At 41.5% G+C, this 25,147-nt stretch overlaps 2 protein-coding genes across 3 annotated transcripts in view; one reads left to right on the top strand and one right to left on the bottom strand.

Moving 5' to 3' along the window:
• The window catches only part of LOC138238196 (fructose-bisphosphate aldolase A-like), a 216,302-nt gene that overhangs the window by 176,672 nt on the left and 14,483 nt on the right, over positions 1-25,147 (bottom strand). The window lies entirely within an intron of this gene.
• LOC138238052 (butyrophilin subfamily 1 member A1-like) overlaps positions 1-25,147 on the top strand; it is a 52,195-nt gene that overhangs the window by 20,281 nt on the left and 6,767 nt on the right. Inside the window, exons 1-6 of one of the 2 annotated variants that reach the window (XM_069187876.1) lie at positions 16,397-16,581; positions 16,876-16,991; positions 17,969-18,061; positions 20,228-20,572; positions 20,912-21,190; positions 24,040-24,147. The exons of the other annotated variant lie outside the window; for it this stretch is intronic. Of the exons in view, the coding sequence (XP_069043977.1) occupies positions 17,971-18,061; positions 20,228-20,572; positions 20,912-21,190; positions 24,040-24,147 (823 nt within the window). The 5' untranslated portion in view covers positions 16,397-16,581; positions 16,876-16,991; positions 17,969-17,970. Of the gene's footprint in view, positions 1-16,396; positions 16,582-16,875; positions 16,992-17,968; positions 18,062-20,227; positions 20,573-20,911; positions 21,191-24,039; positions 24,148-25,147 lie in introns of those variants that run through there. 2 annotated transcript variants of the gene reach the window in all.

The following is a 25,147-nucleotide window of genomic DNA, read 5'->3' on the forward strand; positions in this document are numbered from 1 at the left end:
ATAAACATATTACTGTATGCAAACTGTACTGTATACAGTATGTATATGTATATTTAATGTCTTAACTGTGCCCGTTTAATTGAATTAAAAAAAATTATTTAACACGAACATTAAGCTGTTTACATCTTCCGCCTGAGAACAGTCACCCGTTGCTACCCAACGCAGAATGGTGATTGGCTGACACTATCTGACACCCCTCTGATTGGAGAAAAAAGACGTGCTGGTGTGCTATACACACTGTGCCAGGAAGAGGATTTCTTTCTATTCAAAACGTGTATTTTAAAAGTTTAAGAAGTAAAAACCTTACAGCGTACACAGATTTCTAAACTGATCAGGATCGTTATCTTTGTCTTATGCATAATAATGTTCACCGCTCTGTCCAGCAAATTAATAATAAACTTTTTATATAGCGTTTTAAACTAATAAGTAATTAGATTGCTCATTAACCTAAGCACTTGCTTTTTCTTTTTATTTAGGCTCAGATTTCAACTATAGATCGTATTATTTTACCACTGAAGGGAAATCTTAACATAAACATACGGTATATGGCTGGTCTCGGTACTTTAAAGAAAAAAATACACACCGGTATTCCATTTCTCCCTAAACATTGTAAGCTTCGAAGTCTTTAACTAACGTGATACCGGAGTCAACAAGCATACTTTTAGAATTTCATTAAAAGGGAATATAATATGGAATCGCGTATCTCAAGAATTTAAAGACCAGACAATCGCAAACTCATTTTCAATAAAATTATTTTATTCACTCAGCAGTTTGTGAGAGGGACATCCAGCAGGGAGAGACACACACACCGGTTTTCATTGACAAAATTGTTTTTTTTTCAATTCCTCTTGTCTAACAGGAATGTTTTGTTTGTGGACAGACTGTTAGACAAGAGGAAAAGACCGCCTCCTCCTACGAAGCATTTCGTTGATCCGATCACGAATTCTTTTCCAGTCGTACGCAGAAAGGGTTGAGAATCTCCGATTCACCATCGTACTAATGGTTTCCCGGAGATTGCAAGGCAAGGCACTTTTGCCTCTGGACCCATCGAAATTTACAGACGTGGTCCACCCCCAGTAAATTTCAAAAGTCACAAGATTTCGAAACACGAGGGCGGCGTAGCGGTCGGCTCTTGCTTTCCCGTCTATGCCGATGCACTGCAAGTACAACCCCCCCTCCATCTCCTGGGTGATGGGTAGCAGTTGGACATCTGGGAGAATTATTCGTCCCACTGGCATCTGTGAATTCCGCTGTGCTTCCTGGGGGGAGATAGCTGGCGGGGACAGCATCAACAGATTCCTGCGCGGTGGTGAACTGAGAGGCCGGGATGGAGTATCCTGAGGCGGTGTGTGCTCTGCGGGGGGCAGAGCTTCCGCCAGGCATTGCAGCCTGCGCGGCGGGGAGAGGCACTTTTCGGGAGACAGCTGCTCAACTGTTTGACTGCTGGAACTCTAGCCTCCCAATCCTCCCCAGTAATGCATCGTAATGCTCCGGCTGCTGCCGAAATGTCTCCATACAGGTGCTGCTTCTACAGGTTGGCACCCTGGCCAGTGGCCGAGAGCAGAGACCCACGGCCTGTGGCAAAATAACATAATTCATGTAAGAAATAAAGTCACACAGTAGTATTCATCAGTCGCGGAACAGAAGTCAAAATAAACTTTTCTTTTTTTCCGTCTTACCGCTTTCTTTTTTACTGTCCTGGTGGTAGATCGTTTCGCCCGTGCGGTGTTTTCTTGAAGAACAGGCTACGAAGAAATAATTATAATTGAATTTAAAATTCAAAACGGCAATAATACCTTGTAATATGCGCTGTAATCGCGTATTTCAGATGAAGTCTGCTGTATTTGCTTACCCTTCGCTCTTTGGAAGCTGGGGCGGCAGAAGCACCCCGTCTCTTCCCGTAAAACGCCTTGGTCTCCATACTGTACTATGGTCGCTGTAGTGCAGGTTCGCAGTTTTTTTTTGTGATGGGAGCTCACCCAATCCCTTGGTGTCTTTTATGCGTCACACATACTGTATTTCAGCGCCATATATTTCATGGATATTATGGAATATAATGGATGGATATCTTAGTTATCTTTCTAGTTCACAGGTTTGAATGCATAATTTAATTTTGAAAGCCACTGAGACATCAGGTACTACTGTTGTATTTATGAAAAAGAAACAAAACAAAAAACATACTAACAACTGTGCCATCCTACTCCTTAGTTAATACATTTTATTATTCATAAACAGTCAACATTGTTAGCAAAATATTTTGAATTATATTTAACCCTATTTTTTCTTTAGTTTTGTATTTAACTTATTATATGATAGTCAGACTTAATGTATATTTGAACAATGAAAATATATTTTTACAAGATTTTACATTAAGCACTTAAAATTAATATGGTTAATAATAGTAAACTGTAACATGCTGTAACAAGATCGGTTAAACTGCGAAGAAAATGCTTTCAGAGAAAATGTTTCAGGTGTGAAGAACATTGATCAATGCAATTTCAACCAAACCTGTTCCCACATACTACCATTAGAATATACACAAACATTTTAGCGTTTCATTCTGAGCAGAAGACCCTCACACCTGAAGAGTGCTGGCTGTGACGAATTAAACCGGTTTTACAGGTTTCAATCACAGACCATGTGACATGGGACTCAGTAAACTACAGTAACACCGTATTTGATAACGCTTTAAAAACGCTATAAAATAATGTGACTTGGCACAGAACAAGTTTACAGCACAGTACAAAGATAAATGCTGACCATGACTTTAGAAGCATAAATTGCCTTACACTCAATTTAAACACAAGCTGTTTTATTTGCATGACAGATGGGTACAAGCAGTGTTGGGTATGTATATTGTAACGCTTACTGCCGACAGGCACTGTGTAAGACCCGGCGCACCGAGGGAGCGTCTGCATTAATAACTTAGTTTTTAAAATTAGTCAAGCAATATGAAGCATCTCCTTTTACTTTTAACTCCCTTAAATACATTGAGCACAGCTTTCTCACCACTTAAGATTGCTTTTGATACCATCCTTACAAGGGAAACCTTCTGCCCCTTATGCAAAACCAAGCCCTCCTCCCATCCCAGTTTACCCTCTTTATCATCCTCAAAATCTACCTCGATTTTCGACTTAAAGCATTACTGCTTACTGGGTTTTTGAGGGGGAGGTGTCTTTTGCTGGAAATCTCGCCTGCCTCCACTACTCAACCCCTTCCCTCCCGGAGTGCTGGCTGTGACGAATTAAACCGGTCTCACAGGTATTCAAAGTAGGAAGTACAGTGTTAAGTGGTAGCTGGGCTACTCCCTCAATAGAATCGCTTTAAGAAAAAGCATTTTCAGAGAGCAATCACGCTGTGTTTATGTAGAAAAAGCGATTAGGTTTATGAGCAATCTAATTACCTATTCGCTTAAAACGCTATATAAAATAAAGTTTATTTAGAGATGAATGATCAGTGTCACAGTTTAAATAATTTTTGTAGGAGGGCTTGGACAGATTCCAAGTGCATTTTTGCAATTTACGTTGCCTTGTCCAATGTTCTGTTGTAATACAGGCTAGAATACAGTAGTCTAAGCTTTATCAGCCTATTTAAAATAATTTTTTTGAATCCCCAGCGGAACACACTCCATAGGAATCAGCGCTTTTATACAGTATATCGCCTTTTAACACATATATTTAAACACGCGTTTACGATTTAAATCAAAATGCGATTCAAATCAATATAAATGTATATTTTGTAACGCATTTTGTTTGGTGCGAGTGAGGTTTTATTTAATTTTTGACCAAGGGAAACGTTTCATTTTTTCAAAGAAATGTTTGTTAAAAAATAAAGTCATAGTTCAATGGGTTTCAATTACAGACCATGTGACATGGGAGTCAGGAAACTAACACACAGCGCCACTGGATTTAATAACGCAATAAAAACGCTATAAAATAATGTGACTGGGCACAGAAAAAGTTTACAGCACAGTACAATAATAAATGCTGACCATGACTTTAGAAGCATAAATGACCTTACACTCAATTTAAACACAAGCTGTCTTTCTGTATGAACCTCTAAGCTGGTTCATACAGAAAATGTAGAAATGCATTAGCCTGATTATGATTAAAAAACACATAATTAAACACGCGTTTGCGATTTAAATCAGAACACGATTTAAATCAATATAAATGTTTATATTTCAGGTGGGTAGCTGCATCAGCATGCGTAGGCTGCAAAGGAACAAGTAATAGGTTTATTCCATGCTGAAAAAAAGAAGAAAGAGAACACAACGTTTCGGCCGTGGAGCCTTCTTCAGGTGTGAGAGAGACAGGGCAGGGCATAAATGTTTATATTGTAACACATACTGTCCAGCCTCCATTTCTCTATAAAAATTTACTCTGTTTCACACACACACACACAATAGAAGCAGGAACCGCTGCCAGAAGGGAAGAAGGTGACTATTTATTGTTATCAAAAATGACTTAGAATCGATCATTGCGATATTTTGAAATATAAAAGTCAATTGATTGTCCATAATATCGCTATTCTATTTTTTCGAAGAAATGTTTGTTAAAAGAAAAGTCCAGCACCAGCTGGATTTGAACACACACCCTGCGAGTTGTTAGTCAGGCATGTAGACCAGTAGGCTACAAGGGAAGTCACATGAAAAGGGAGGCGAAACAGCCCTACACAGCCCTGTCGCAGTACACGAATATAATCATACCGTTATTAAATTCTTGAGATACGCGATTCCATATTATATTCCCTTTTAATCAAATTCTAAAAGTATGCTTGTTGACTCCGGTATCACGTTAGTTAAAGACTTCGAAGCTTAAAATGTTTAGGGAGAAATGGAATACCGGTGTGTATTTTTTTCTTTAAAGTATCAAGACCAGCTATATACTGTATGTTTTTGTTCCAAAATTAATATCGTTTATGGCCTTCACACGCGTTACAGTATGCTCCTATTCTTTTTATGCTCAGCTACTAAGATTTCCCTTCAGTGGTAAAATTCAATATCTACAACGGGCACAGTAAAGACGTTTACAGTAAGTCTACGACAGACCAACGGACCACGAGTGCCCCTGTCGGTCAACCAATCACGCACCACATCATATTGTGTCATGATACGCGATACCGCAGCCAATTACCGCTCACTTTGAATGGCTGCATCTGTATGTGGTTTATTTTATCATGACTTTTTTTCTTCATATTTGACATATATTATAAATATTTCTTTTGTTTTTGACCTCTCATGTCAAAGCTAGTAGTGAAATTAGATCGTAAGACGGGTTCAAACTTTAAAGTCATTTGAACCTGTAATTTGACAGCAGTGAGAATGAGACACAAGGAACAGGGGATATTTGTAATGAAAGGCATCACAGAACATTTCTGCTTTCTATGGAGCAGCGCGGGTTTGAAGGAGTGTTACTGAATGGTAGTCATCGTCGATGTGAGGCATGGGGTCAGTTTGGAAGGTTTAAGAAAAAAAGAAACAGAAACAGAGAAGGAAAAGCCTCTATTGACAGCGGGGTTAGGGATACTATTATTATTAATACTCTGAGTTGGCAGACTTAATCTCTCATATTAACAAACACACTGATCAGTCACAATTCATCTCTAAAAGAGAGAAGAGAAAATACTATGATTCATAAGAATTCATCTTGGAAATACAGAAACGTTCTGGTTGGTCACACTTCAACTCAGAAGTATAGGAATACTCAGACTGGGCCAGGGATAATCACAAAAATCTAAAAACATCTTGTCTGATATGAACCGTATGAAATAGAAAAAAGTCAGATATTTCAAATGTAATATTTCAAATAAAACCCCTCTAATGTCATTTCACCTTTAAAAAAATCTCAGATAGATCAATGCTCATCTCTAAAATAAACAGCTACTCAGGTCAGATTTCAGTTCTAAGATAAAGACATGTTCTAATGGGCAGCCTTTACTACTAACTTGCAAATGTAACACTTTGGAGGGTAAGATTTCACAGAAACAGACACTTAGAGAATTATCCAGCTGTAGTGTGGTAGTGAGGGGAGCCTCACTTTCAGCAGATTCACACTCACCTGGTTTTATACTGACGGGATGTTTACAGTGTGAACTACAGTCCAGACTGCTGAGAAAAGTTTTTTATCTTTCCAGTGTTCAGAGATGTTGTCCAGAGAGACAGAAACGCCATTCAACTACAGGAAACACAAAGTGAAAGAAAAACTTTCAACTGGAGCCTTGGAATTTATTGTTTGCCTGTTGGCAGAGCAAATACAGTGAAAATACAGTGAAAACTGTGATATTTTACACCTTCAGATACACATTAATAATAAATCTGTCATGTGAATATCTATATGGTCGGACTGGGACAGGACAGCACCTAACCCTACAGTACACTGTGCTGTTAACTGGTATGAGCTCCAGTTCCTATTGTTCTGAAAGAAATATACAATTGTCTCAGGCCTTTTAATAATTAGATTTGAAAGTGACCTTCCCTTCGGAGACTCTCTATCGCAGTAACGGATTATTTTTGCTTTCAATTTTCACTTTCAGCTGTAACACAGAGAGGCAGGAGGATTCTGGGAAACTGGGCAGTGGCTTCAGGCTGTGTTGTTGTGATCATGCAGCTCGAGCACAAATCAGTGTTCAAGAGTGCAGGAGCTCTGGGACTTTTCTGTGAAACAGGTATATCAAGCTGAAGCCCAGCTCCTCTTGTCTATTGAGTGTGTTCACAAGTACAGGCACTCCTGAGTGCTGAGCTGTGTGATCACAGGTTCAGGTCTGGATCATTTCCCCTGTGGTGGCGCACAGGCTGAGCCCTGTCCAGTGTAGAGTCAGTGGGCTCTCAGCCAGACTCCCAGGTGTTTTCAGTCTCACCTCTCCTGTCTCTGGGGCTGTGCTGTCTGTGACACCAGTGGCTCCAGTGTGGGAGTGTTGGAGGAGTCTGCCTACTCTTCCTCATTTACCATCATCAGCGGTTACACAGATCACGAAGCCAAGAAACCAGTCATCCATTTCCCACCAACTATTTATGGATATAAATTAGATTGAATATATTGAAAATATGTGGACATTGAGTGTCTTTCAATATCATGAAAATATATATTTAAATCAACTCATAATTCCTTAAATTATACTTGAATTATAATGAAAAATATATTTCCAATAATATATTGTAACAAGCATATTTCCTATTATTCCAAAAATACACTTACATTAGTTATACCAGATTATTACATATTCAGTGTACTGTGTTGTCTCCCAGGTGTGTTTCATTCACTTCCATGTCTTTCTAAATGTGTTTTTCCAGACCAGGAGAAAGAACTCAAGAGTCTATGAATAAAGTTGAGCCAGACTGAGTTCCCATGTGGGTCTGAAGGGAAGACTAGACAGTCAAAGATTTCACAGCTTGATTCTGGTTCAGAAGATTAACAATGAGCTATTTTCCAGAGCTGAAAAGGTACAAGATAAAAATATTTTTTAGAAACAGCACATAAGATAGCAGTGATTCACCCAGAACTGAGCTCTTTTTAATTTCACTTATTTTATTGACACATCCAATGTTATTACAGTAACCAGAAGAATAAAGAAACTTCTTGAAGAAGTTAAAAGAGAGGAAAAACAGCACTGAATTTCAATCAAAAGAGAGTCTGAAGCAATTCAGGGGACAGGAGAGTATGTGGGAAGGAGAATCAATTAGTGGCCTCCTTCATTTCTCACAGAGTGAACTGTAATAAGTACATTGGTTCATTAGGCTAAAACCCTCTTTTAATTTCAAAAGTTCTTGATAGAATATGTTCAGTATGTTCAATAATTCAGTCATTATTGTCCTCCTAGAATAAGGATCTTGTTGCTGTCTTCGTTTTATAATGAGGAAGGTGCAGGAACTGTCTGAGGAAGTCTGCTCACTGTACAATCTCAGCTCCACCCCTTCTGCAACATGTGGTTATTGTGGTCTTGGAGACCTGGAACTGAGAGCAGCACCGAGCCCTGAGAGGTGAGGACTGAGCACGTCAGCAGCTGACAGGCAGAAGTCATGAAGACAGCTTGTTGCTCTCTGCTCACTGTGGGGACTGACTGAAGGTCTGTGTCACTTCAAGAGCAAATCTTCTGGGTTACAACTTCACAGGTAGAAAAGTGTTTGTTAATCTGGCTGTGGAAACGTTTAAATTATACAGTAGGTCACACATGTAATGTTTTTCAAATAAAAAAAAAATATTTGAGCAAATTATTAAGTAGTACACTTTTGTTTTGCCATTAAGATATTACAGTATATTGCATAAGACAGTTCATTAGTGAAAGAAATATAAATTACAAATTTACAATTGTCAGGTGTTTGATGGAAAATCAAGTTTTTTGTAAAGCAATATCAGATATATTTAACGTTAATATATATTTGATAGTGTTGAACTGAGGATCTTCACTCTGAGCTTCAGTGTTGCTCTTGAGGGCTGTTTCCTCTCTCAGGGAGCTGGGCTGGGCTCTTGTCAGTAACACATGGTACCAGTTTCACTCCACACTTTCCTGTTAATTGTGTGCTGGGAGGTTTTGTACTGTGTGGTAAAAGGTAGATTCACCTGTTGAGAAACCAAAGTGTTCTAGAGCAGTTGGGTACGAGAGTTGATTTTCAGAGAGAGTCATTTGATAAAGTGGAAGACACAATAATCTATAACCTCAATTATGTAACAGGGAGTCCTGGTGATTGACAGACTGGCAGGCTAATCAGAGAGCTGAAGACACATGAGTGACAGATGTATTCAGCCAGTTCAGAGCAGAATGATTGGCTGGTCCCAGTTCAGTGGGAGGGGCCACTGAGGTGCCTGACACTGATCAGAGTGAAAGCAGACAGAGGGATGAATCAGTGGAACTTGACTTCTGTCATTTTGAATTGACACTCCAGGAGTATCAGACGAGCTGGTAGGGGACAATATTATATGCATTAATTAGCTGTTTATTATACAGCAGACACTTCATTGTAAGGTTCTGGGAATGATGAAACTACAGAGCTGCTCTGACCTTGTGTATTTCTGCTTCCAGCTTCTTGGGTTTTATAAACCTTGAAAAATACTTCACATTGACCAAAGAGAAAACTAAGTAAGCAATTATTTTCTGTTGTGATGTTTAACGTAAACCCGATTCATTCAAAAGCTGCCTCTAGATCATGCAAACTCATTTCTGGAGGTCAGAAGAGGACAGGAAGGACAGAGAGAGGTAGTGCAGTGACAGAAGAAGAAGGTGGAGAGCAGTTAGACTGTACACACACACACACACATGCACACACACAAGTCGCAGAGATTGTAGATGATGTAGAGACAGCAGAGACTCCTGCACAGTGAAGGGCAGAGACCAGTGAGAGGTCACGTCTCAGCTCATCACCCAGTCTGAAGGTGAAAAGGTCAACAGGAAGTGCAATAGAGGTCAATGAGAGGTCATGCCTCAGTACATTGCCAAGTCTGAAGGTGGAAAGGTCAACAGGAAGTGCTATTGAGGTAATGAAAGGTCACAGGTAGTGCAGAACTTACAGACTGACAGAGTTTCTAACACATGGGAGAGCTTGAGGGCACATCTAGACTGAAAACCTCTGTGGACAGAAGATGTCTGTATTCTGTATCTACCACTGGCTCACACTGATGTTTTTTAAGTTGTTTTACTCGTTATTGCTGCTGCTGTTCTGTGTTTATGATTTTCTTTAATGTCCTTGTATTGGAGCCGATATGCAAGTAAGCCTCTCATTGCACTTGTGCAGATGACAATAAACTGAAGTGAATTGTGTAACAGGATTAATATTCTGATGATTCTGATAAATACATTGTAAAAGTTAAAGTTCCAGGAGAGCTCTCTTTGATGCCGATAACTCTGGTTTTAATGTGAAATGAGTAATTAATACATTGTTTTATTTCTCAGTAGAATGTGCTGTCGCTATTTAATTAAATAAACATCTCATTGCAAATAACCTCTTCAAACATCTCCAAACTGGTTTCAGACAATTATACACTTATAATAATCAGACAATTCTAAAATAATGATGAGACGAGAAACCCACAGAGCTGATACGAGACACAGTAGCAACAGGACAAGTCAGCAGAGGACAGATAGATCAGACAGTCTGGGCAGCTCCTGTCAGAGAGGAGCAGGGTTGTCGAACTCTCTTGGCCCTTCATGGCTCTGAGGATGAGCTGGAGGACTGAAGCTTGTTGAAGTGTGGAGTTAAGCTGGGAGAGAGACGCAGTCTGGTCTATAGAGCACAGCGACTGGACATTCACAGTAGAACCACTCTGATGATGTTGTTCAGTTTGTCACTCAGTGTGAACAGAACTACTAGAAGCAGAATGTCTCTGAGAACAAACACAAGACAAGATCCCTCAGACCCCACTCGAACCTGCATCAGGGGAGAATCAGTGTAGTTACATTTTGAGGTGCACGTCAATTCTATTTTAAAAAAACTATTTTTCTTAAGGAAGCTTAAATAATTGATGTTGACAATTTGTTGATGATAACGTTTTACCAGTCTTTTCTTTGTCCTGATCAGCTGGTTTGTGAATGTGAATCTGAGGAGAAAGATCGAAGTGAAGAGTACTGTCAAGCTGTGTCACAAAGTCTTCGGTGCAGATGGTTCACACCTACCCCATGTCTATCGGTTATGAGTCCTGCTTAAAATAAATTCCATCCTAGAGGACCCTTCACTCCGTTTTTTAATGAATCCCAAATACCCCCCTCACAGAGCAGATTCAGATTTCCCTCTCTGAAGATAAACAGGTTTACAGTTCTCATTTATTACAACACTGTGTATATCTGTATTGTGTACAGTATTTGTGTTTTTTTTTATATTCTCTGCTACTATAAAACAAACTGCCTCTTGGGGATAATAAAGACTCTCTCTGTGTCTAGGAAAAGTAGTTTAGATGTTGGATCTTGAACATCAGAGAAACCCTGAGAAAGAGAGAAAAGATTGTGTTCCTGATTTATAGCGGTGTTCTAGGTTCTGGTAAAGACAGAAAACTTGTGGTTTTGTAGTTGATCCGATAAGAACATAACACTGGAGAGAAAGCAAATCAAATTCAGAAAGAGAACATGGCACATGACATTTAATATCCTTTAGTGCAGGCAGTAAAAATACGAGCTGTAGTTTCAGTACGGGAAGTGCTGAGAGTATATCTGTCAGATACCAGTCCTGTATCACTTCATTCTCAGAGAAAGAGAAAAACACACCATGTCTCTGTGTGGTGTCTGCTGTAGACCTGTGTTCCTGCATGTCCTCACAGTCCTCACACTGCCTGAAGGACTCTCCTCTCGCACTAACACGCGTGTGCCTTGACAGCTCAGGCCTCTGACTGGTGCAGACTGGGTGTGTGGTCACTCTGACATCCTGATCTGGAACCTGTGAGCGTGTGTTCACATGCTGCAGAGTGATGGGAGAGAATCAGGTGAACTGATGGAGGGTTAATGAACTGAGAGAGGTGACAGACAAGGAGCAGGGCAAAGAAGAGCTGGGAGACAAAGCTGATATGAGCTCTGTTATATTTTCATATATTTGGCTAGAAACTTCAGGGTGCTAGATTAGCTGATAAGAGACCAATTGACTTGTATTAATTCATAGTATTCTTATTATCAATATGTTTTGCACTGTTGTTAAATTTATATGTGCCAAATTATGAGACTGTTACAATTAGGGATGATGAAAATGGAGAATAACAGAAATGATTGAGCATGTAAGTGAAGAAGTAAATTAATAATCTTAACCCTTTACAATCCTAATTGAGCTTTGTCAAGAATATATTCGAGCGGTTGGTATAGTTAGGGGCCGACGAGCTCTTGGTCCTCTGGCACAACATTGGTGAGTAGTAATTCAGGCAAACTTGGTTAAACAAATATTTATTAACAATGGCAATACACAGTCTAAACACACAACGTAACATACAACACACAAGTTACACAATGTAAAAATTTCTAAGCGAGGTGTTTCAGAGGCCAAAAGAAGAGAAAGCTGCCTTCTGAACTAAACAAAACACAACATGTGGTTAAAACTCTCTGCAGACCCAGATGCTGCAGAATGAATGGGAACATATCTCCCTCCTCTACACTAACACTAACACTAACACTAGCCAGGAGAGGCCTCTTTTAGCCAAAGGATTTACACAGGAAATCAGAGCTCCATAAAAACCTCAGGATAGCAAGCTCTCTTAATAGGATTCAAATACTGAACTCCGGCCTGTTCTTTCCTGGTGATCTTCTGCCTTGCTGTGCTCCTGCTCCTGCTCCTGCTCCTCTCTTCTGCTTGTTTTTATACCCTGTTCCTGAACTCTTGATAGGCACTGTTACGACCCCAAGTATCTAGGGGTAAAGGGCTGTAACACTTAGGATAATGCTTTCGGAAACAGGTGGGTTCTGGTGAGGGACTAGGAAGCGTGATAACAAAGGTGAGTGCAAAAGTGATGATTTTAAGTTGAATAAGTGACTGGAAAGACACAATAATAGGGTGAGGAACTAGAGTGGTGCCAAAGGAAAAGAAAATAACAAACAAAATGGAGCTGGCTGGGAAAGTGAGGGAAAGCTAACCTGACTACAGAAGAAAACCCGAAACACACGGTCTTCAACACCCTAGCTAACCTCCACTGACTACCCAAAACCATACAAGACGAACAGCCATACTAAACTAGTGTAATAATATAAAATCAACTAAGTGTGTAAAGTGTACCCAACCACCTCAACTAACTAACCACCTCAACTAACCTTACACAAGTTCACACAAAAACACAAGTGAACTAGGAATACAAATTAGGGAAAACAAGAGTAATCAACAGGAGCAGGGTACAAAGAACAGAGAGGTTGAACATATAACACGTTAGGGCAAGGTAATGGCAAAACAAGGATAAACACAAACAAACAAAAGTACAAAGAAACTAACAGAAACCAACAAACTAACAAAGCCAAAGCAATAACCAAAACCAATCAGGAACTAAGTCAAACGAAAGGGCTCTTCCTTCAGAAAACCTCCATGTTATATCCTGAATAAAATGCACTCTGATTGGCTGAGAAGCTAATTGTCATACAGAACAGTGGTGTGATGGTGGGCCAATGGGGGATGGAGAACAATCAAGGGTTAGCAGTGTGGAACATAAAAAAAACACACAGATCAAACTTTATTTGTATTATTGCTTTGATCACCCCTGCATCTCAGCAAACATCTCTTTGTTTTGTTGAAGCTCCTGAGAACTGGAAACTGTTGACAATAATAATAATACTAATTGCTTACACTTATATAGCGCTTTTCTGGACACTCCACTCAAAGCGCTTTACAGGTAATGGGTACTCCCCTCCACCACCACCAGTGTGTCCCCCCCACCTGGATGATGCGACGGCAGCCATAGTGCACCAGAACGCTCATCACACATCAGCTATCAGTGGGGAGGAGAGCAGAGTGATGAAGCCAGTTCCAAGATGGGGATTATTAAGAGGCCATGATTGGTAAGGGCCAATGGGAAATTTGGCCAGGACACCGGGGTTACACCCCTACTCTTTTTGTGAAATGCCCTGGGATTTTTAATGACCACAGAGAGTCAGGACCTCAGTTTTACGTCTCATCCGAAGGACAGCACAGTGTCCCCGTCACTATATTGGGGCATTATGACCAACACAGACTACAGGGTGAGCGCCCCCTGCTGGCCCCACTAACACCTCTTCCAGCAGCAACCTTAGTTTTCCCAGGAGTCTCCCATCCAGGTACTGACCAGGCTCACAGTGGGGATGCCAGTTGAGAGTTGCAGGGTGATTTGGCTGCTGACCATATAGCCATGTGTTACCTATTGCATCTAGATTTCTCAGTAGTTACAATAGTTGTGACAATGTGCTCTTTTGTTCTTTGTGACTGTGTAGTGTACAGCAGTAACACAGTCAGAGTGTCCCTCAGTCTCTCAAAGGACAGATGTGTTCTTGCACACAGTGTAAGCCAGGTAGAGAGGACATACTGCAGACAGGAAACAAGATGTACAGGCTTTTTATACAGTACCTCTGGAGGATATAATTGTGTTAAGACTCCATGTGCTATGAATTAGTGTCCTGTCAAGAGTGTATCCTATCTTGTGCTCATTGCGTGCTGGGATAGACTGCAGTGATAAAAATGTCACAGACAGCATTATCCCATAGCAGAGCATCAGCACCAAAGAGAGGAGAGGAGATAACTTCACATGCCTGAAAACACCTCGGAATCTGGCTGAGCCCACTGATTCTACACTGGACAGGGCTCAGCCTGTGTGCCACCACAGGGGAAATGATCCAGACTTGAACCTGTGATCACACAGCTCAGCCTTGAGGAGAATCATGAATCCTCACAGTAGACCCCTAAAGACTTTTCTGAGTCTTTGTACAGGATATATAATGAAGAATCAGGTTTTCTTAGTGCTAATGTAGGCTGGACTTATTAAGTGTTATTAAGTACATTGTGAACAGAACAGTGTCTTACTGTCTTACTGCAGACATCTGTGTACCATATTGTGAAATTACACTCTGACATATTCACACTTTTCAAACTTCACATTTTATTTAAAACCAAAATGCTCAAACTGAAGGATTCCAAATGTAAGATAAGATACAGGAAATATTGGTAAAAAACGAGAGAAATCTCAAAGAGAGAAATGTCTTTTTGGAAAAGTCTGGTGTAGTTCTTGTCCATTATTCTTGTCAGATTTGTTCAATCTGATGAGAGATGAGGTTGATGAGAGATCATTTATTTTCAAGTCTTTCCACAGATTCCCAATAGGATTCAAGTCAGGACTTTGACTGGGACACTCAAGGATATTAACTTCCTTATTCTTCATCCACTCCAGGGTAGTTTGACCTTGAACTTTGGGTGATTGTCCTGCTGAAAGGTGATTTGTGGTTTTAAGTCATTAGCAGACTGGAACATGTTTTCCTCCTGTATTTGCCTGTACTTTGCTCTGTCCATTATACCTGCAATCCTTACGAGCTCTACAGTCTCTGCTGAGACCCACAGCATGATGCTGTCCCCACCCTGCTTGCCTGCAGAGACAGAGCTGACAGGAGACAGGAGATCTGCTGTGCTGAGTCTGTGTGTAATGTCCTGTAACACTCAGCATTTACACAAGGAAGTTGCAATCAGGTCTAATCTAACACCTTCTACCATGTTTGTTTCCCAGAATCACTGAGGTGCTTCATGAAATCTCCATGCAGGATTTTAGACAGTGTCTGGAATATTGTTGAGCCACAGACAACATCCTCCAATCTCAGCCACTGTCCTCTAACTCTTCCCCACGGTGTGCTCAGTGTGGAGCGACAGTCTGATCCAGGCAGTGACTGGTTCTCCTCTCTATCTGATTGATCCACTTCACCTCAAAGAGATGCTTAGACTTTGAAATGGTTTTATATTCCTTTCCTGATCTTTTCTCCAATTTTGACACCTAAATTATGCTCACAGTCCTCAGACAGCTCTCTTCACTACCTTTCCCAGTAGATCTTTATATACGGCAGCTGCTTTGCTGTTTAGAGACACCCCTCAGTCTGCTGATGTTCAGAACCAGGGAGCACTTGGGTTCCCCCTGTGCCATCAGGACTCCTCTCTCTCAGCTGTGGGGGACAGGTACTGTAAGGATGTGTAGTTTAGGACCCTGTGCAGACGGTATAATCTGGAAGTGACTGGAAAAGGGCTACGGGGATAACACAGTCAGGAAGAGAAGGGATGGTGAACGGGGGGCGGTGCTGATGGTGATCAGGTGCAAGAGGGGAGCGCAGGCGTCCAGGGAACAGTCCAATGTAGGAAATCCGGGCGCAGTCCAAAATCCCAAACCAGGGAATCCATCCAAGACAAGACGATTAAAAGCAGGAACAGGGACATGGAACAAGGAGATTAAAAATGGAGTGACGAGGCCAGGCGCTCCGAGCCCCGGACTCAGCTGGTCTGGACGGCGTCAGGAAGCCTGTGCCCTCAAGCCACGGATGTAGGGTGACTTGATGGTAGGAGGGCCTCCGGGTGTTCTCTTTTGTTCTGTTCCCCTCACGTGCAGAGCCCACAGGCCTGTAAACCTGCCTCATCATCACTAGAGACAAGATCTCTCTACTGGAGCTCTCACACTCTCTCCTTCCAGACTGGACTCTGGACAAATCCCTTTTCTCCCAAGAGGTCTTACTTAGTCAGGAGGAGGCTAATTCTACACACCTCCTATCCTGACAGCTCCTTTCCCTCACTCAGGATCTCACTGCCTCTCAGGCAGGCAATCAGGAGCTGAACTTCTCCTTTAAGAGAGAGAAGAGCCACATCCTGCAGCCTGTGGACAAGAGGAGCTGGGCTCCAGCTTGATATACTTGTTTCACAGAAAAGTCCCAGAGCTCCTGCACTCTTGAACACTGATCTGTGCTCGAGCTGCATGATCACAACAACACACCCTGAAGCCACTGCCCAGTTTCCCAGAATCCTCCTGCCGCTCTGTAAGTGAAAGTGAAAATAGTCCTTTACTGCGATAAAGACGGTGTCAGAAGTAAAGTGAGCAGGTCGCTTTTCAAATCTAATCAGAAAAGGCCTCAGACAATCACTTCTTTCTGAACAATAGAAAGTGGAGCTCAGACCAGTATGATCAGAGTATCCAGCCTGTAAGTATCCTGTCATTCTCACATCAGTTAACAGCACAGTGTGCTGTAGGGTGAGGCCTGTCCTGTAGCAGTCAGACCGTACAGATATTCACACGACTGATTAATTATTAATGTGTATCTGAAGGTGTATAATATCACAGTTTTCACTGTATTTTCTCTGTAATTATTAATGTGAATCTGAAGGTCTAGATATCACTGTTTTCACTGGATTTTCACTGTATTTGATCTAACAGGCAAACAGTAAATTTCATGGCTCCTGCTGAAGGTTTTTCTTTCACTTTGTGTTTCCTGTAGTTGAATGGCGTTTCTCTCTCTCAGAACCACATCTCTCAACACTGCAAAGACAAAAAACTTTTCTCTGAATCTGGACTGTAATTAATACTGTAAACATCCTGTTAGTATAAAAACAGGTGAGTATAAATCTGCTTTGTTATTGTCTAGCTGTATAAGAAGACAAGAAACATGATATATTTCTGAAGCTTGTAGGTTTAATTCAGTATAATGTGTTTAGTACTGCAGAGATCAATGACAATGTATGTATAGAAAAAGGTGAGTGTGAATCTGGTATATTATTGTCCATCTGTAAATGGAGACAGGAAACCCTGCTCTATTTCCACACATTGTATTGTCAAATTAAGTGCTGTTCCTTTCTTTATAGTGCATGGGTAGAGTCAGAGTAGTAGCTGCTGTGTGCTGGAGTGACAGTGAGATCAGTCAGGTACAGCAGTGTGTGAGTGAACAGTCAGGTCTGGACTAAAGCTGCTGTGTGCTGGAGTGACAGTGAGATCAGTCAGGTACAGCAGTGTGTGAGTGAACAGTCAGGTCAGGACTGAAGCTGCTGTGTGCTGGAGTGACAGTGAGATCAATCGGGTCTAGCAGTGTGTGAGTGAACAGTCAGGTTCTGGAGTGACAGTGAGCAACAAAAAGATGCAAACTTAAAGACTAGGAAAATATTTATGAATATTAAATATCACACAAAACTTACAACAGTTACCGTAAAGGCACCGTTTTATAAGCACACATGTATTCTTAGCCTAAGGATTCCACAGTATCGGAAACCAGAATTTCCTAATATGAATAAGACAGAAAGCTCTCAATAATAATACAAACTCCCTGGGTCTAAGTATGATTAGTTAGAGGTTACTGGTACCTCTCATAGCTCAGCGACATCCTCTCATTTCTTCATCCTGTCCCTCTTCTTCCTCCTGTACCTCAATACCTGTGCTCCCTTAATACTGAATACTTTTTTAAAGTTTATAAAGTTTATTAAGTTTATTAACATCGGTGGGTTGGTTTCAAACAAATACAAATACAAAAACGAGATGAGGAAATTACATTTCTAATAGAGATATAAAGTTTGACCAATCAGAGTGTTTCATTATTTCAGAGATGAAGCCTGACCAATCAGAGTGGTTCCCTGGGCTCTGCTGGTTTTCTGTGATTCTGCTGCTTCTCCTCCAGTCCTCCGTTTCAAAATCAGGTGAGAACAGATTCAAAATGTTCTGTTTTTTTAAATATCATGATTACAATCCAGTTCCTAAAATAATCACTGACAAAAAATCAAGATGAACTTATCACTCCAAATTTTAATTACATTGATGATAATTATTATTATCAGCATCAGTTGCTTAGCAGACACCCTTATCTAGGATCACTAACACATACTACAGTGGACATGAGATCCGCATTTAGTGAATAAGCTCATGTACACACTGTGTTAGTGCAATGCATGTCAAGGACAAGCACAAGTGGAAACACAATGAAAGACCTGTGCTAGAAAGGCTGATGAGATTTAAACCAGTACAGAGACAGTATACAGTGTGGATACCAAGCAGCAATGAAAACGTTCTGGTCAAGATATACAATGACAAAGAGCAATAGGAAACTCACACCACCAGCTTGAGAGTCAAGGACACTTATTTACTGAAGAAAGTCTGGTGGAACAGGAGCTGGCAAGAGGAGATGTGGGGAGTTTTAAGACAAGCACAGAGGGGATGAGACACCAGTAGGGAACAACTAGGGTTTGAATGAGACGCGTGTGGCCAGAGGGAGACAGTGGACAGACTGCAGTGGAAATAACACAGCAGAGAGGAAAAGGAAAGACAGCAGAGCTGCAGACAGTCCAGTGAAGATGAAGGTAAACTAGTCTGAGAGAGAGAGCTCCAGGGCCAGGACTGGGAGTTGTGTGGAACAGTTAGTGAAAAAGGAGCAGAATCGAGGAATGCTGCTACAGGCGGGAAAGTGCCAGAGAAGGGAATAGGGGAAGGAGGAATCAAGAGTGATGCTGAGATCCTGGGCAGAGGAAGAGGAGGGAGAGGGCAGAGACAGAGTCAAGAGGAAGAGATGGAGAGATTCACACAGGGGAAACAGAAAGAGAAGGAAAGGTCAGACTCTGAGAGCTGAATGTACGAGGGTAGAGTACCCTCAGGAGGAGACAGCTGAGACTGGAGGAGACCTGCATACTAGAGGGGGAAAGGAGAGGTTTTGTGGAGCATCCTCAGTCTAAAAGTGATGTAAAGAGCTACAGGAAGAGATGAGTGGACACAGGAACACAGGGAGGGGGTACAGAGAGAGAACAGTGGGGGACCCAGGACAGGGCCATGAGGGACAAACAGGAAGAGAGAACAGGAGCAGAGCTTTGCCAGGTGACTTAATAGGTTGAACCTATTCTCCCAAATCAAGCTTTTTTCATTATAATGGTTCACTTAATATATAGCAGCAGAATTGTTTTTCTTCTTTTATTAGCGAGAGCTTGAGTGATTAGTGTTTGAAAGTGTTGGTTTGATTGTCTCTGGTGAGAAATTACTGTACCTGGCTTTTCTGAGGACACACTGGACTGTCCCTACGTCACCTCTCTTTAAGATACTCTGATGTGAAGAAGATAGGACACTCATACCCTTCTCAGTGACATGTGGATTTGAATCAGAGAGGAGACTCTGGAATTGGGCTGCTGCCCGCAATGGGAACAATGATCATTAACACAGTACAGTACCAAATGGTTACTGAGCTGTTTTATTTAAGGAATTAGCTTCATAGTGTGTATGAATGTTATGGGGTGGTATGGTGGCTCTGTGGCTCAGAACCTGTGTCTGTGGCTGGAAGGCTGCTGGTTTGAATCCCACAGCTGGCAGCAAATTTCTACTCCATTGGGCCCCTGAGCAAGGCCCTTAACCCCCAACTCCTCCAGGGGTGCTATATAAATGTCAGACCCTGTGCTCTGACCCCCAGCTTCTCTCCCTGTCTGTGTGTCTCATGGAGAGCAAGTTGGGGTATGCAAAAAGACAAATTTCTAACACAAGAAATGTATATGGCCAATAAACATCTTATCTTATCATACTATGACTAAGGTCTATAGAGTAAGAGAACTGGTCTTGATGTAGCCAGTCTGAGACCTGAATTCAGCAACTCAGCACAAACAGTAAGGGCATACTGGGCAGTCACAGCAGACTGTAGAAAGAGCTGGTATTATTGAGACTTTACACCTCTGGCCTCTCAAAACCAATCACTGTGTGTGGCTTATTGAACAATGACATGGGTTTGCATGGGCAGGATACAGACTTATACCTTGCATTTTCTAATAAAATTTCCTGTATATCAGTTTGATTGAATGTCTGAAAAGTCTGAAACCGTTTTCTTTCTCTTTTAGAGTTTCAGGTTGTTGTTCCAACTGATCATGTTGTTGCTGTAGCTGGTGAAGAAACTGTTCTGCCCTGTTACCTCCTTCCTGAAATCAGTGCTGTGGATCTACAGATCATGTGGATTAGAGACAATTACGTTGCCCCTGTGTGTTTGTTTGAGTTTGGCTCCTATAACTTTCAAACACAGGACCTCTCCTACAGAGGCAGGACTGAGCTTTTCCTAGACGAGCTCCTATTTGGCAATGTGTCTCTAAAGCTGAGAGGAGTGCGCGGCTCTGATCATGGACGGTACAGATGCATGGTAAAGTCTAAACAGTGGGATGATGATGCTGTTATTGACCTGGCAGTGAGAGGTGAGTGTTACAGATTGATATCCTGTCCAGGGTGTTGTACCCTGTGCTTCCTGGTTGCTATAGCCCTTTTAGACAAAGTGTATTTTCTGATCATTGAGGAAGCTTTAGTTTCTCATTGTTTATTTACTGTATTTTCCCCACTGAACCTTCTTGAAATGTACCATTTGATAAACAGAGTTATAAATTAAACATATAAATTCATTTATACATTTTATGTTGGCTTATCTGTCTTTGATTACATTATGTTTATTGAGAACCAGCAGAGTGCTGACAAAGATGTTTCTAGTTTCCCTCCATCATACTTCTCACTCTCAGAAATCTCTTGTGTTGGACCCATAGTCCTGGGCTCCCAGCCCTCAGTGTCTCTCCACTCCCCTGGAAGAGATCAGGCCCAGCTGCTGTGCAGATCAGAGGGCTGGTTCCCTCAACCTGCAGTGATCTGGACAGACAGGGATGGAAACGAGGTGACATCACAGCCCCCCACAGTGGACACGGACAGTCAGGGGCTCCTCAGTGTCAGCAGCTACATCCCAGTCAAACAGGAGTCCAACATCTTCTCCTGCCTGGTGAGAAGTGCTCTTCCTGAGCCAGACTGGGGATCTCAGCTCCACATACCCAGTGAGTACAGAGCTTACCTTAATCATTACAGTAAGTAGACTATTAAATATAACAAATGATTTTGTAAAAGTCTAAAACAAACTTCACAGACATATTATTGAAACAAACAATTGAGAATGAATTCCCCTTATAATAAAAACATTTATATGTAATAATAATAATAATAATAATTGCTTACACTTATATAGCGCTTTTTCTGGACACTCCACTCAAAGCGCTTTACAGGTAATGGGGACTCCCCTCCACCACCACCAATGTGCAGCATCCACCTGGATGATGCGACGGCAGCCATAGTGCGCCAGAACGCTCACCACACATCAGCTATCAGTGGGGAGGAGAGCAGAGTAATGTAGCCAATTCATAGAGGGGGATTATTAGGAGGCCATGATTAGTAAGGGCCAATTGGAAATTTAGCCAGGACACCGGGGTTACACCCCTACTCTTTTCGAGAAGCGCCCTGGGATTTTTAATGACCACAGAGAGTCAGGACCTCGGTTTTACGTCTCATCCGAAGGACGGCGCCTGTTTACAGTATAGTGTCCCCATCACTACACTGGGGCATTAGGACCCACATGGACCGCAGGGTGAGCGCCCCCCGCTGGCCCCACTAACACCTCTTCCAGCAGCAACCTTAGTTTTTCCCAGGAGGTCTCCCATCCAGGTACTGACCAGGCTCACACCTGCTTAGCTTCAGTGGGTTGCCAGTTGTGAGTTGCAGGGTGATATGGCTGCTGGCATATGTAATGGTGCTGTTGTCATTAAGTCTAAATGATGAAACCATTATGGGATTTATTGTTATAAAAACATTAAGAAGGATATATCAGTTTCTAGGATGTAACTCTTTAGTTCCATGAGATTTTCTTTTACCATGTCGTTGCAGTAAAGCAGGAGTCACTCTTTCAGTCAAAGGCTTGCTATGCACATGTTACGTTCCACATCCCTCCTCTAGAGGGCGCTCCTACCCCTTTCGGTTATGATTAATTTCTATTATTTCCTGGTGCGTCCTGTTTGCTTTTTGGTTAAAAGCCCAGCATCTCTGCAGTTCTGGGCTCAGTATTGGAAGATGGACGCCACAAGGCTTGCCTATTTTCCAGGTTCTACGAAGGCAGGCCTTTTCCCCGGTGTCCTGACCGCCTGGGATGCAGACCCGTTATGTTTTTAGTTCCTGTTCCTGTTCTTGTGCCGGTTCCGACCCGGTTCCCCCTTTTAACCGTTTGTCTTGGATGGATCTCCCGGCTCTTGGATTATAGACTGCGCCCTGACTTCTCTTTTGGATTTCTTTGGACTTGATTGCTACTTCATTTCCCCCGAGCACCTGCTCACTACGGTCACCTCCCCCTGTCTGTCCACCCATCCTAACCTTGTCTTTTACGGATTATACCGTCCGCATAGGGTCTTTAATAACGCACTCCACGGGAGTCAGAACCGGCTCTATTGACAGCACACAGGAGAGTCTCAAGGGAAATTCTGTGATTCTTGAGCTCTCTCTGCCTGTTTATTTTGGATCACATACAATTTCAATATGTTCCGTTTTTTCTCTGGTAACACCTACTGATGATTATCTTTCTCATATACTGTAATTCTTGACATAAATTCTAAAAGATCAAACTTTATCTGTCAGTCCATTCAGAGAGATCCCCTCTTTACGGTATACAGATTTTGTCTTGTGTATACCAGCAATATAGAAAGCAAACAATATTTAGTTTTGAATACAGTTTAGGAAAAACAAATCTCTATAAAATACCTCCAGATTTCTCCCTCACGTGTCACTGACACTCTAGTTGTGATTTATTTGCGGCTACATTTTCTTACCCATCTTGCCCATATTATTCTCACTTTAAACAAAGAAGAGCACTGTGACTATTTAAATTCTCCAGGTGTCATTACTGGATCTTTGCCTCTCAACAGCAGAGCTCTGTACTTCAGTCTGGCTCCATTGTGACATCGTCAGCATCTGGGCTCAACCAGTCTCCCTGACTGAGACACTTCAACTGGCGCCAGTCCTATGGCTCCCTGTCTAGAGAGAGATTTCTGCTCCACACTGTAGTCTTTTGTGCTGGTGGCTCACTTGGCTCACACAGATCTCTCTGCTGATTTTGTGGTCTGCAGCTCCTGATAACTAAACTGCATGTTTATCCATCAAATCTGTTTCGCAGGCAGATGTAGTCAAACACTGAGTTGGTCTCACATGTCTGTTTAATGACCTTTGACCAGTCTGACAGTGGTCAGTGATAAGGAAGACTTAACAGCTGTCTGTGTGGGTTGGACACCTGTGTAATATGAATGTCATTTTATAAGAAGAACACCTGTGCAATATTGTCAATTTTAATATTATTCTGTTTTTTAATCATTTAAAATGTACTGTATATGCATTAGTTGTGGTTTGTCTGATTGTGATGTTATTTGTAGGTTGTGAATTATTTTACAAGACATAATGATACAGGCTTCCTGGTTGACATGTGTACAGAGAACTGAGACCTGACACACATGGACCCTAACAGAATGGACCACATGGACCACAACCATACAAATAAAGAGAGTCATACCAGCACGACAGTACGAATAGAGGAGCAGTGGAGTATCACTCACACCCATACAAAATATACAATACTACTCTGGGCAGTAGAAACATAAAAAAGTGAGTGATTCTAAAACGATATTTCCCAGAAGAGTATGATATTGCATGGGGTCTATTTAGGGTTGAATCAGTGTGCAGCTATACATCAATTCTACAGTATCTGTACATCGTATTATAGATTTAACAAAAATATTTCTTCACGCTGACCGTAACAAACCCTACTAGTTGTGTGTCAGTGTCTGTGTGATAATATCCCTGTCCTGTTTTCCAGGAGACTATTTCCCTGCTCCCTCTGGATGGATGGTGACTCTCTTCCTAACAGCAGCTGTTACTGTAGCAGCATCAGTACTTCTGGTGATCCAGTGGAGAAGAATGGACAGTATGTGCTCATTATATATAGACATGTGTGTCTGAATGCCTGTGTCAGGAAGGATTTAAAATTCCTCTGTGTATGAGCAGGTCAGGACACTCCTCTTGATAACAACTGACAATTTATAATGCAGCCAGTAGGAACTAAAAAAATGAAAATGTTTAGCTCATTAGCCAGAGCATCTTCTAGTCTTGATAGAGAACTACCCTCCAGGAGAGTTACAGATGCAGCCATCTATAATACACATCAAACCCTGAGATAAACTCACTACATTATACCAGTGAGCCACAATCAGCCCTTTGCTGCTCAAGACAGATCAATAGGTGGAACTTGCGAAAGCAGCTTCATTTAATCTGTTCTTCCTCCTTAGCCTAATGATCACATGTCTTGAAACTACAATATGTTGTAGCGATTCTCTGTAGTTTCCCTCTGCAGGAGGACGAGAGAGGCAGGAGACTGGGAGTGCAGTGAACAGGCCTCTTGTCCTTGTTAGGGACACAGGCGTGCTGGTCACTCAGATAGGACAGGAAGGAAGAAGGTAAAGAGGGAGAGAGTGATGGCCAGACAGACAGAGAGAGGAAACTGGACTCTGTTTATAGAGAGGAAAGAGCAAGCTGGACGATGAAGGTCAGGTGCTCAGGCTCCAGGAACGTTACAATTGCTATAAATTACAGTACAATCTCTTCTTAAACCCTCTGTGTATACTATATTTTTAATAAGCAACATGTAAAATAAAATTAACTTTTTTTCTTATGACTATTTATACACAATCTCTAATAATTCTGTGTACTCTATGAAATGAAAAATATTTCTGTTAGTGTTACACAATATTGTGAAACACTGTACAGTAGTTTGTGCAGAGTTGTGTGTAATCATTGTATTTCATGAGATTATTTATTGCTACTGTACAGTATGATTAATGCAGAAAGGCACTAACAGGTAAATAAAAATTAAAATTTTAATATTAGAATAAGCTTTGACAACCACACACAGCTGCAGTAGTTTAAGG

The sequence above is a fragment of the Lepisosteus oculatus genome, chromosome 4, assembly GCF_040954835.1.
Source record: "Lepisosteus oculatus isolate fLepOcu1 chromosome 4, fLepOcu1.hap2, whole genome shotgun sequence".
In the NCBI taxonomy this organism is placed as follows: Eukaryota; Metazoa; Chordata; class Actinopteri; order Semionotiformes; family Lepisosteidae; genus Lepisosteus; species Lepisosteus oculatus.